Source organism: Brassica oleracea, chromosome C1, assembly GCF_000695525.1.
Source record: "Brassica oleracea var. oleracea cultivar TO1000 chromosome C1, BOL, whole genome shotgun sequence".
Classification (NCBI taxonomy): Eukaryota; Viridiplantae; Streptophyta; class Magnoliopsida; order Brassicales; family Brassicaceae; genus Brassica; species Brassica oleracea.
Genome location: NC_027748.1, coordinates 23,885,413 through 23,900,183, shown reverse-complemented (window position 1 = coordinate 23,900,183; position 14,771 = coordinate 23,885,413). Strand labels below are relative to the sequence as shown.

Sequence of the window (14,771 nt, the reverse complement as noted above, 5' to 3'; positions counted from 1 at the left end):
CGCCTGGATTAGGGTTTATGTGTGACGGATTTTAGGTTAGGTTTATTAGGATTTATGAGAGCAACGTCGTGCTGATAACGTGTTGTGAATGAAGAGGGGAACTTGTGTTATTATTACTGTCGACCAGAAGGTCCATATATATACAAGGTATTAGACCGTCATAAGGTCATGTTTATCCTAACAAGATAAGGATAAGGATAAACACTATGTTACAGATATACATGGAATATATACTAGATAAACACATAGTCTCTGGTTGTTTTTATCATGTCCCGGATTGGGCCTGCAGTACGGGCTGGTACATGGTCGATCATCATTTGGTTTTTAACAAAAGGGACATAGTTACCATTTTTTTGCTCTAAAAAAACAGATTTCCCTTTATTTTATCACTCTGATCGCTGCACATGTTATCCACACTGAATGAAAATATATAAACATACCTTTTTTTTTCTTTACGAACCTTCCTTTTTTGGGTAACAGGCATTGTAGTATCCTAAGCCAGAGGCTTAATTTTGAAATGTTTGTCTTCGTAACGCCACGTGACTCATCTTCTCCGTCTACGTGGCCCACCAGCAGAGTCGAGAAGGTTTTTTTTTTTTTTGGTCAAACAGTGGAGAAGGTTAAATTGGCGTTTTGATAACACGTATTAATTAAAGAAGAAGAAACATAGCTGTGAGAGAGAGAGAGAGAGAGAGAGAGAGAGAGCTAATCAATGCATGTTTTTTTTATAGAGCTTTGGCAATAGGAAGCAAAGACAAGATGATTGAAACTAGATCAAAGCGTGGCAACCCAGCTAGGACAACGACATGGACAGATTTGGAACAAGTGGAGAGTGTCTTTGTGGAGATCCTATCGCGTCTGCCACTACAGTCTATCCGATCATTTCGAACTTTGAACAAGCACTGGTACGGCTCCATTACGAACCGTTTTTTTGCTAGAATGCAGCTTTGTAGATCTAAGGAGAAGCCTTTGTGTGTTACATGTCCATGCATGGATACTAGGATGGTATTGGATACGATGGAACCAAGGAGTTTCAGAAGATTTCACCTGAATACGATTGATTTAGCTGAATCCATGTACATGGTATCTTCCTTCAACGGACTTATCTGTTGTGTTAATTGGGTCAGGGTCAGAGAAGCAAACGAGTTCTGTGATCTAAAGATATGGATAGTTAACCCTTGTACAGGGGAAACTTTGCTTCTTCCCCAAGGGAGACCTTCGTTTCAGTTTGAGCCAAGTGTTGGAGTTGCTTATGGCTCCACTGACTACAATGTTTTCCGTATATACTGCTCTGGAAAAAAAGTTCCTGAAGAAATGGTATTTGAGAGATATGATTTCCGTGAAGGTCAATTGGATACGGTGTACCGTTACACTCTCGCTTATGAATGTGAGGTGTATTCATCCATCACTGGTGTTTGGGAAAACATAGGCCATGTGCCTTGCGTTCCAATGTATCTCCATCTTAGCCCGTTTAGCTGTGGCCATGTATTTGTGGGAGGAAAGATTTATTGGCTGTCTTCATTAGATGATGAAGGTGCAATCCTTAGTGTGGATCTTGAAGGGAGGTTTGAGGTTATTCAGTTGTCTCTTTATGAAGGTGATCAAAAAGAGGAAGACATGATCACTGAAGCAACTTATCTCATTAATATACAAGGATGTCTCTCTGTTGTTATTCTACATCCGGAGCACATGGATGTGTGGATAAGAAAGGGAAGCGGGGAAAATGTTAGTTGGATACTTCTATGCTAAGATACTACTCCCGTCGGTGACAATGACATGGTTTTAGCCATGACTTGTTTAGAGAACAAGATCATATGCGTGACTGAGGAGAAATGGTGTTGTTATAATATAGATACTAGAAGGTGGAAGAGGACTAATCTTGGTGGACTTGTGAACCACCCAACGGTGTATCCTTTCACCGAGAGTTTTCTTCCATGTATAGTTTGTACACAATGTTTTATTCTTTGTTTGATTTAGTTATCGGTTTTGATTCCTTGTTTTCTTTTTCTTTTTTTATTATTGAATCAGGCAGTGGGATGCTGTAGAAGAAGAACACCATCAAACTATCTATGTTCTTTACTCTTTTTTGGATCTTTCAAAATGTTTAAGACTTAAAAAAAAAGATCGAATCTGGATTGATCGATATTGTGTAATAAACCTAAAAATAGTTGTTTTGAAGCTAGTCCAATGAAGGGTCCAAATATAAAGGATCCTTCCTATTTTGTTTTGATCATGTTACCATGCTTCATGTGACTATGCCAATAGGCTTGCAAGTCCATTCTCTTCAAAAGACCGAGTCAATCTTTGAACAATCCCTTCATTTACGAAACCATAGAATAGAGGAAGTGAGGCCAATTCCAATCTTGAGAGGTTTAAAATCTACAAAACAAAATTAAAAATCATCCAATGACCATGCAGTGTGATGTGATATACAACTGACGTTCAAATCAAGAACCACAAGTAAAAAATGCAAAGTGAAGCATAGCCTGCAGTCTTGGAACTCCAGCAAATTCTCGGATCCATTATCCTCGAGTGTATCTGGATTTTCTGAGAGCTGCTTTGGAGGTTCACAACAGGAGTTGCAGGCACCCAAAAGCAAATTAGACTGTACATTTTATCATATAAATAAAACCAAACCAGGAAATAGACCATTTGAATACCTGTCAATTATTTCCTTGCGAGTCATCTACATGAGAGAGTGTCGAGGAAGATGACGCTCTGAGTGATGGTAATATACCATGGATTTTATGTATATAAGTGGTTTAGGAACTATTTATTATGTTTTGAAATCTTTTTAGAACATTTACAAGTTCAAGATTGTTTTGGAGAAAAATGATGATTTGGGTGCATTTTAGAGATAAAATGAAAGGAAGCTCGTAGCTGACCGAACATGTCCAAAGGTCGACGATCAGAGACAAACATAGACGCAGCGAAGTGCGCAAAACCCAGCTAGGTTTCCAACCGGCTTAAATCCTAAGTCACGACATATTTTCAGAAATACGTATGACCGCTTTTAACCTAATATTTATGTGCTCTGTCATTGTTCTAGGCAAAACACGATTTCTTATTTTCTACTTTTCACAGCAAACAACACTTAGGGTTTTTAGTAGATTTGGAGAGAAGATCCAAGACTCCTTCAGAGATTTGTATTGGAACTCCGGTATTTCTAAGCTTAATCTATTTATGCATTTTATTCAGTTTATGCTTATGAATTACTTTGCTATGTCTGAGTAATTCACATGATTTAGGGTTCAAATAGGTCAAGAGGGATTAGCCCAAAATATAGAATTGCTAAGGTGATAAATATTCTTCCAAGAATTGTGGTTAATGCATGTGTTCTAGAGTAGCTAAATAGAACCTTGAACTTAGGATTGTGGACAACTACGACGGTAGGTTCTCCACCAGAACTAAATCCTTTGAGCTAGTATTGTTAAAACCAAGTAGAAGCTGATTTAGACAATACTGGTAAACCTATCGATCAACTCGCTAACGTCTGTTTAAGAGAACATCGATCGACGTTCTTACCATAACATCGATCAACGTTCGATCCGTATCAACAAGCGACAGCTGAGATATTGGACTTAGTGAAAACATAAGACTCGCATGCGAAAGCTGGATATCTTTATATAAGAAGTCGAGTTCTAGGATTGACACCTAAGTATTTTATACACCTAAGTATTTTATACCTCTATAATCCTGATTACCTGAATAGAAACCCTAGATCTAATACTTTCTAATAATTGTTTACTAAACCTCAAACCAATCAACTGAACAACTGCCTTGTTCGACTTGCAATTTACTATTTACATTATTTACCTAGCTTAATTACAAACTGCTTAGATCTATTGTGTGCCCTAGCTCCTTGTGGATTCGATCCCTAAATACTATAATTGAACCTCTTATTTGAGAAAGTAAAAGTCACTCCTTAGGGTAAATTGAGTGATGTCAGATGGCTAACGTCTCGTAGAGGTCACAGACAGTCTCCAACTTCCACTCTTCCTTCTCTACGTTCACGTAAAACTGCTTGATACCTTCAAGCGACATCTCGTCGGGCTTCACCAAGATTCTCACCGGTTTGCTCATAAACTTCCTCGTGATCTCGAGAGCCTCTGGTATCATTGTAGCTGAGAAGACTCCGACTTGGATGATCGGTGGGATGAACTAGATATTTAACGTGAGATCTCAAATACAAAATATCACTTCGCAATAATAATATATATGTTATGGATATTTAGAATTTTAAAATTAATGTATGATATAGTAGTAACTTATAAATCATTATTTAATTTTAATTTTGCGAAAGGTCACATATTTTCATATATATTAAATTTTTGAGGGAATTCTAACTTTTCAAATTTACATTTATATAATAAACATTTTAATAAAGACCTTAAGTTTATTATGAAAACAAAAAGCAAAATTAACTCTCTTAAATCATTTGTAAATGTGTAAGAATTATTTATAAAAATTTATAAACTCAACCTCACCCCTAATTACTAAATCCTAAAAAATAATCACTAAAATTTTAAACCTAAAGATAATAATATTTTTGATTGAGTGTATTTTTAAAAAATTGTATCCAATTTAATATACTTCAAGCAATTTCTCAAAAATTTACTCGTCTTCCGATGAAATATGATTTTTTACTTCCATTGATATTTCACTAGTTTCGTGTTGGATATTCACCGGTACTTTTAATTTCTTATTTAACTGAGAACTAAAATATTTAAATTTTTAATAAATAAAAAACAAAATAAAATCATTTTTATCTGTAAGATTGGTACACGGCAAAAAAAAATTATGTTTTTATTATTTTTCTCTTCAAATTTTACATGAAATTCAGTATTAATTCTAATATAATATTTTGTCAATTCACTTTAGTGAAGAAAAAGGCAAAAGATGACCAACGTATCAATATTTGTTATTTTTATATATATTCGGCAACTTAATACACTTTATTATGTCACATACACTAACAACAAATAGTAATGTTATTATTTTTTTCTTTGATAAAGGCATGTATTATCATAAATAATATTTGAGTCTTGATGTAGATAAAAAATCAGGGTTAACCATCTCCTTTCCATTTTTTGGTACATTTAGTTCTACATTGGATAATATCACATTTTCCAGTTTTGTTTGGGTATGTCTCAAGACTCCTGTTATTATAATAGTTAAAACATAAATTTATTTTTCATATTTAAAATAGAAAATTAATGTTTTTTTGTAAAACATATGGTTAGAGATTTTTTTTTTCTTTTGCATATTTATAGGAAAATAAAAATTTTAATTATGAACATCTCTTTCTTAGTCATTGATTATTCTGAGAAAATTGCTAAACTCAAGATTATATATAGAATTTTATATAAAAATTGTATAAGTACATAAAATAATATGATATAAGAATAACTTTAATTTTGAATGATTATAGAATATATTAATAAAATTTTAAATGTAAATACAAACCGAACATAATAATTGTGAGCATAACAAGACCAATAAACGGAGGTTGAAAAGCATTTTTCATCTTAGATAATGAACTAAAGGTGTTTTAAAATTACAAAGACAGAGAAGTATATTTATAGATAAATAAAAATTGAAACATATCTAATTTAAGCTATGTATCTTCTAAAGTTTCGGTATAAAAGGATCTAATTTGACCAAAAATATTTTTTAAAATTTCTAGTTTTTATTTGTTTGATAGATAAAAAAATCTGGCTTGGTTATTTTAAATGTATATAAAATATTTCTTGATATATATAAAAACAATCAAAATTTATATATATATCACACACACATCGTAAACAATTTAAAAATACAAAACAAGAACTATTATGCCAATGGATTAAATATTTATGTATTCACATAAAAGAGAAAATAAAATATTCATAGCAGTATATAGCAATGTATGGTATAGTAGTGTATATGTATTGAGCAATCTATATAATATAAAAAAATTGTCTATTTTATAAACAAAATAAATACATTAATAATAGTAATATATATTTTTATGATACAAACAAATAAATAGTTTAAGTATTAATTGTTATAAAATAAAAAATTCTTAAACAATGTATTCTTTGTAAGTATTCTCGTTCAGCAGATCTTAAATATAATTTTAAATTTTTATAAAAAAATATTTTGATGGGGGAAAAAGTTGAATTCATGTAATAATAAACATTTATAAATGATGTAAATTTAGTTTTACTAAAATTGAATTATTTTCAACATAGATTAGTGAATGTAGACTGAAAAGTCATGATATTCTTTGGTTTAAGGTTTGTTAACATATGTTGTAGTATTGTTTGTATTGTTAGGCTAAATTTTGAAATTTTATCTTTTTTTTTTATTTGACCTATATATTTTTTTTAATTTGACCTATATGTATTTAATGACTATCTAATAACTGGATTTTAATACTTTCTAAGTATCTTTCAAGGTCGAGGAAGTGTTTTGCTTAGTTATTCGATTATATGGTCTAGAAGACTCACAAAAGACTTCCCAATAAGTGTTCTGACATATCCCGCCTAAGTTTTAGTTGAATTTAGGGTTCCCGCGTAAAGTTTAGAATAATTTAGGTTTCCCGCCTATATCGAAGTATTCCAAAAGTTTTCCTGGTGTCTTCTAGGAGAAGTCTTCCAGAAGTATTCTAAGGAAAGTATTCTTATCTATTAGATCTTAAAACTAATACATAAATTTTATAAGAAAATATTTTGAAAGGAAAAAAATCGAAATCATTTATTAATAAACATTCCTAAAAGATGGAAATTTAGGTTTACTAAAATTGACTTATTTTGAACATAAATGAGTGAATGCTGATTGAGTCTTGATAGCCTTTGGTTTAGGGTTTGGTAACATATGTTATAGTATTGTTGGTATTTTTATGGCTAGATTTTGAATTTTTTTTTTTAATTTGACATATATGTGTTTAGTGACTATCTAATAACTCGATTTAAACACTTTTGAAGTTTCTTTTAAGTTTAAGGAAGTGTTTTTTTTCTTAGTTATTTGATTATAGAGTTTGGAAGACTCCTAGAAGACTTTGGTTTATGGTTTGGTAACGTATGTTATAGTATTTTTTTGTATTTAGGGTTTGATTTTGGAATCTTAACTTTAAAAAGGTAACCTACATGTGTTTAGTTTTGTGTATATTAAACACTTTATAAGTTAAGTTTAATGAATTGTTTTTTGCTATTTAGTTAGTTATTTGATTAGGTTACGGTTTGGAAGACTTCCAGAAGACTTCCCAAGAAAGTTTTCTGACATATTCCCACCTAAAGTTTAGAAGAATTTAGGTTTCACGCCTAAAGCGAAGTCTTTCAGAAGTATTCTCATATATTTGATCTTAAAAGTAATTTTTAAAAAATTTAAAATATATTTTGATAGGGAAAAAATCCAAGTCATGTAAATATTTTTTATTTTTTTATTTAAATTTGAATTATTTTACTAAATCATGTAAATATAAACATTTCTAAATGGTGTAAATTTAATTTTACTAAAATTGAATTATTTTTAACATATATGAGTGAATGTAGATTGAGTCATGATAGTCCTTGGTTTATGGTTTGGTAAAATATGTTATAGTATTGTTGGTATTCTTAAGGTTAGATTTGAAATCTTAACTTAAAAGAAACCAATTAAATTTTACATATATGTGTTTAGTTTTGTATATATTAAAAACTTTAAAAGTTGATTTTAAGTTTAATGAAGTGTTTTTTGCTATTTAGTTAGTTATTTTATTTTAGGGTCCCTAAAAGACTTCCTAAGAAGTCTTATGTGTCAAAAATATTTAACTTAATTGAAATTTTTGTCTCCAACTATAAAGAAAATTTAGTCATTTTTTTCCTCCTCTCAAATGGCTGCAGCAAAAATGTATTGTTTCTCACTTTAAAACTTTCGAGCGTCTCTCTAGTCTCTTTGAACATCCAAACACCAAACTTTAAATCCATTTCTCACTTTTTTCTTTTGTCTTCTTACTAATTTATCTTCTTTTTACAGGTTTTTCATTGCTTGGTTCTCATCTTTCACTCAATCAAAGATAGATCTATAAATTTTGGATGTGTATTTTTGTGTGTTTTATATATTAGATTCAAAAAATCTATAGATTCAACCTAATGTGACTGTTTTGTTTATTATTTAAGCATACAAATTATATTTTTGAAGTTTTTCTCTATTTTAAAGCTATTTGAATGTTTTTGAATTTGCAGGTTTTTTCAGATCTGAGACAGACTTTGAAAGACTTTTCAAAAGACTCTCAGAAGATTTCTTGGGAATTCTTCTAATGCATTTTATGCTAGAAGACTTCTCACGAAGTCTTCAGGAAGTCTTCATGAAGTCTTTCGAAATCTTCTGCCCAAAGTGGTTTTTAATTTTAGATATGTATTTTTTGTGATTCAATCTAATGTGCTTATTTTGTTTATTATTTAGGGATACGAATTATATTTTTGGAGTTTTTCTATGTTTTGAAGCCATTTGATGTTTTTGAATTTGAAGGTTTTTTTAGATCTAAGAAAGACTTTGAAAGACTTCTCAGAAGACTCTCGGAAGATTTCTCGGAAGACTTCTTGGGAAGTCTTCTAATGCATTTTATGCTAGAAAACTTCCCACAAAGTCTTCAGGAAGTCTTTCGAAGTTTTCTACCCAAAGTACTATAAATTTTGAATATGTATTTTGTGTGTTTTATATATTAGATTCTAAGAAGTTATAGATTCAACCAAATGTGAGTGTTTTATTTATTATTTAAGCATAATAAATTATTTTTGAAGTTTTCTTTGTTTTGAAGCCATTTGAATGCTTTTGAATATGCAGATTTTTCAGATCTGAGTCAGACTTTGGAAGACTCTCGGAAGACTCGGAAGACTCTCGGAAGACTCGAAAGACTTCTTGGGAAGTCTTCTAATGTATTTTATGCTAAAAGACTTCCCACGAAGTTTTCAAGAAGTCTTCCGAAGTTTTCTACCCAAAGTGGTACAAAGGGATGATGTCAAATGCAGAGTCCAAGTTTATCTATGTTGAGCAATGATATCTAGCTCCTTGTGTAATAGTTTTCTTTACGGTCTGTTTTATGATTTGTATGTGTACTATTTTAGTTGTGTTTTCTTTTGTAAATTTTAAGAGATGTTAATCAAAAGAATTTGGTAAATGCATTCATGTTCTGCCAAAAGTAGTTGACATTATTGAAGTTATTGATACAACATAGCAAGAAATTTTTTTAACCATTCTACCCACTCATAACAAAATACGACAACACCAAAACTTAGTCAAATTTACTAAAACTAAGAGATAAGACTTCTCAAGTAAACTTAGTCAAATTCACAAAAGATTAAAATTGAATTTTAAGTAAAAATTGAAATTTTAAATCTCATGGAAGTTAAAAATTATATCTTATGATCTAAAAAGACACATTAAACCATATGACTTGATATTTTTGAAGTTACTTAACACTTTTGAAAGTTAAAATAAACATACCTTGAAGTTACTTAACACTCTTGAAAATCTAACGTAGAAGACTTCTCTTAGCTAGAAACATGAGTAAACATGAATATTTGAAATCTCGTAATTATCACCAAATAATTTATGAATTTTATTCAGGAGCCCCAATATTGACTAATAAACATGAATTAATTAAAAATATATAAAAAGTCATTTTAATTGTAGAGAAAATGAAAGTTTATTAAACATTAACATAGAAGACTTCATAAGAAGAGTTTTATGGAATTTTCAGAGAAGACTTCTACATAAGTCTTCCTGAAGAAAAATTCTTAGGAAGTCTTCCATTTAGATCATTTTTGCAATTGCAAATTTACAAAAGAAGGCTTCTAGAGAAGTCTACTCTATAACAAAAATATTAAGAAGTCTTCCTTTGTAAATATTAGCTTACTTTTGAATTTGAAAAATCCTCAAAAATACCAGAGAAGACTTCTGTGAACATGTTAGTTTTGCAATTGACCAAAGGTCTGCACATATTTGACTTTTTCTTAGTGTAGCCTTGAAGTCTTCTTTCGTAACCATATGTTTGACCAAAAACCCAGAATAAAATTTAAGAAGTCTTCTCATTAATATTAAAGTTTTTACTATTAATTGTCAATTGTAAATCTAGCCTACGCAGACTTCTTGCAATAGTGAAAAGACTTCATTTAACAGAAAAGAAGTCTTCCCGAGAAGTTTTCCTCTATAAAAAAGTCAAATTTTTTGACAAACTTCGGTCAATTGCAAAACTAACTTGTTTATCTGAGAAGACTTCTCAAGAAGTCTTCTTATTTTTTTGTTGACAAAGAAAAGTTAAAAGACTTCTAAAAAGACTTCTCTATAAGTTTTCTCTGCGAAACAGATCTGGAAAAAATTCAAATATCATTTTTAGATCCAGTGAAATTCATGTTTAGCTTTTACAAGCACACATAACTTCTTAACGGAAGTTACTCACTCGTTCTTGATCATGAATCATGAACTTGAGTAACTCTAATAAGCTTATAGTTTTTAAAATTAAAAAATTAGAGATGAAATAAGAGATAAAATGAAAGGAAAATGGTTTTATGTGTGTAAAGAGTGAGGATACGAAGATGTATATGTTGATTTTAGGTGCATTTAGAACTTGAAATTGGTTGTTCATAGTGGTTGGTGTTTTGATGACAATGACAATTTTATAAATAAATGAGGAAGATGATGATCAATGAGTAAAATACTTATTTTTGAAAAAAAGATAAAAATATATAATAATAATAATAATAATAATAATAATAATAATAAATAATAAATAATAATTATATTTTCGTGAATTACTCGAATTTCTAGGATGAATATGGCAAATGAAAATTTCAAAAAAAACATTGATCATTTTTGTGTTTGACTTCAAATTTTGAATCATACTCGAATAAATCCCTAAATTTTGAATCATAATTGAATAAATTCCTAATATATAAACCTCTCTTGTTATCAATCAACTTAAAATCAAATCGAGACACTAATCGATTCATGTAACGATGACCCATGACGAAGCAACGGATTTACATGTCAAATTGAAAATAAAAACACTTAAATGGACCCAAAAGGATTCCAAGGTATATCAAACACAAAGATTTAGTGTTAACCCTAGGATTTAGTGTTAATTTTAGGATTTTGGATTCAGTACTGTTTAAAATTTGAGCTATAAAGTTTAGAGTGTAGAATCTTGTAGTGTCAAATATTTTTTTGCAATTAATATTATTTTTAATTATTATTCTTTCATAAAAAAAATATAGCATGTGGCAATTTTTTATTTGTTACTATTTAAAAAAGTGATCCTGTGTATTTAGACGTTGATAAAGAAAAACATATTTATTTGTTACCATTTTTTATTTGTTACCGTAGGGGAACTCATGAATAACTCTTGATCAAATAGAAGTATAACATATTTAGACGTTGATAAAGAAAAACATATTTAGACAAAAGAAACTATTTTTTAGTAGTCTTCTCGTAGTAGAATCAGAGAAATTCTTGGGTTCACCCCCTAGGGTGAACCTCTAAGTTCATCATCCAATAGTGTTTGATTATTTGATATTTGATATCTTTTAAAAAAAGAAATATAATTGAATATCCAAATTAGATTATATTTTTAAAATAAAATAATAAAAATACATAAAAATAGTTACAAAAAATAAATAAATTAATTTTGTTAAGTCTTCGGCAAAATACTAAACCCTATACCCTAAATTCTAAACCCTAAACCATAAACGTTAAACCTTAAACTTTGGATAAACTCTAAACCGTTGGAAAATCTTAAACCCTAAATCATACATTAAAAACTAAATCGTAATAACACTAAACCCTAAACCCTAATCACTAAACCCTAAACCCTTGGATAAACCTTTAGTTTTTAATGTATGATTTAGAGTTTAAAATTTTCCAATGGTTTACCGTTTATCCAAGATTTAAGGTTTATAATTTAGGGTTTGGAGTTTAGGATTTAGGGTATAGGATTTAGTATTTTGCTAACGGTTTAACAATATTTATTTATTTATTTTTTGTTACTATTTTTATCTATTTTTATTGTTTTAATTAAAAAATATAATCTTATTTGGAAATTCAATTATGTTTCCTTGTTTAAAAGATATCAAATATCAAATACTCAAATACTATTGGATGGTGAACCTAGAGGTTCACCCTAGGGGGTGAACCCAAGAATTTCTCGTAGAATCAGGCCGACGAATCAGCCCTTATAGTTTTTTTTTTCTTTTTCATTTTTGAGCAAAAAATAACCCTTATAGTTTTGGTAGTAGATTTCGTATATCTCTTAGATATAAAAATATTTGTGTATATCATTAGACGAGCTTAAGACCCGCACAGTTGCGCAGGATGAATGTTATATATAAAATTATTTTTAATGATGTGTCACTTAATTTAAATGTTAATTTGGCTTACATGGCATCATACCAATCAACTGAATAATTTGTCAGTCCAAAATCCAATTGCTATAGAATGTTATATTAATCCGAAATATAAGAAGCATGTATTATTTTCTTAAAATAAAAGCTACAGTATTACCTAATATGATTATCATATATATGACAATTAATGATTATAAATAATAAAAATTTGATAAAAAAATTTGTATCTTTCCTCATTTTTTTTAATTTTATATTCTTAAAAGAAATTAAACAATCACATTAACCATATAATAAAAAATTAGATTTTTCTTATATATTATATTTTGAATTTTTAAAACGACTATAAATTACAAAAAATGTTAAAAATCCCACTTTGAATTTTGTTTCTGGCTTAACTGTTTTTGTTATAACAAGATACAAATTATCATAAAATCCTATTAATATGAATTTTTATTTAATAGATATTCATATTAAATAATATATATATCTATTTTTATATCATTTAATTAAACTATGTACCATTTAAAAATATATAAATATGTTAATTTGAAATTTGCATTGAAAAAGTATTGAGATCTTATATTTTAATTTTGAAATTTGCATCAAAAAATATCACATTTAAAATTTTGGGATTAATGGTTTAAATTTTTTGTTACATCAAGTATACAAATGTTAATAAAATTATATATGTAGGAAGTCTCAATAATTAATAGTTATATTAAAATATACTATATATTTATGTCAATATCATTGAAATTTAATTATATACCATATAAAATTTTGATTTATTTTCCATAAAATATTGGTAATAAACAAGAGGTATTACTTTTATTTATGTGATTACTCTAATCTCCTATATATTAATTGAGAAACAATTGATTACTTTAGCAAGTGTAAGATTTTATTAATTAATATTGTTCAATTTTTTTACAAGAGATCGTTACAACGAAGATTTATTTAGAAGCTATTGAAATCACTTAGAGAGAACATAGACTACACAACAAATTTGTTTTCCTAACCTTTGCCCCCTTTCTATTCATCACAACACCGGCATGGAGTACATGGAAGTGTCGTTTGACAATTTGAAATGGTAACATTTTTTTAAGTTCAACTCATTGTTCTCCTTAAATGGATGTAGAACAATTTTTTAATGATTAATTAAATGGACCACGTACATCGTAAAATGTGTTTTGGTTTAAAAATTGTTGCATGTCCAAAATCAATATGAACATCAGCATTTTTGTTTAACATTTTATTAAAATAAAAATATAGGATTCGGCAAAAATTTCAAATAAAAAAAACCGAACAAAACCTGATCCAAAAAATAATACTGAACTTTAACAAAATTGATAGATATCCGAACGGGTTCAAAATTTTGGTATCTAGAAAACTGGAACCGAACCTGATCCGAGCCGAAATATTTTGAGTATCCGAATATATTCAAACCAGATTTATATACTTAAATTTATTAATTATTTTTAAATTTAATATCCAAAAGAATATAAAAAATATATAAGATGTTTTTAAGTTGTCCAAAATACTCAGAAATATATACAAATAGCTATAAGTACATGCTTAAAATAGCTAAACGATACTTAAAATACCTAAACTACCTAAATCTATATTGATTTCCTATCCAAATATTTAAGCTAAACCAATTTTTTATGTTAAAGTTTAAGTATTTTGGCATACATTATTCAAATTTATATGTAATATATTATTTTATTTTTATATTTTGAAAAATTTAAAGTATATATGAACTTTCATTTTTGAAAAAAATTAAATAGGTTATCCCAACCAAAGCCTGAACCAAACCCGCAAAGATCCGATCTGAACCAAATGGTATTCGAATGCCCACCTTTAATCAAATGTAAAAAGGTTGTTGAACAAAATGTATGTTGTTTATAATATTTAAATACAACATATTTTTAAAAAGTTCACTCCGGGCCGGACGAAGGTTATCATCTAGTATAAGTTAAGATGTACCAACTTATTTCTCTAATAATTCTGAATTTCATTATCATGGTGACACGTGGCTACAAAACAATGTTGTAATATTTCTCAATTAATATATAAATGATTCTAAAAATCTATATCTATCATGAAGATTTCATTTTTTTCCTCAGGCATGGGTTTCTCATGTCTAGTCGGCTTATAAATTCCTTTTGATACCAATATGATTTGTACTATTCTTGACAAGTAATATTTTTCATGCATGGTTTAATTTATTTTCAACAGTTTCTACTGTGGTTTGTAAATAATTATTTTGTCAATACTCATAACTTGGATTTAAAATTTTGAAGTGTGTGTATGTGATCAAAGTCAAAATTAGCAATCAGCTTACGAACTAAGCAATAAATATTACTGGATTTAGTACTGGAAAACTCATGAACATACTAATAACATGGG

The 14,771-nt window shown here is 28.8% G+C and overlaps 1 protein-coding gene across 1 annotated transcript; it reads left to right on the top strand.

Moving 5' to 3' along the window:
* Positions 1 to 759: 759 nt before the first annotated feature.
* On the top strand, positions 760 to 1,749 carry LOC106335521. Its single transcript, XM_013774067.1, has one exon. It carries the CDS (start codon positions 760 to 762, stop codon positions 1,747 to 1,749), a length of 990 nt encoding a protein of 329 aa, XP_013629521.1.
* Positions 1,750 to 14,771: the final 13,022 nt, after the last annotated feature.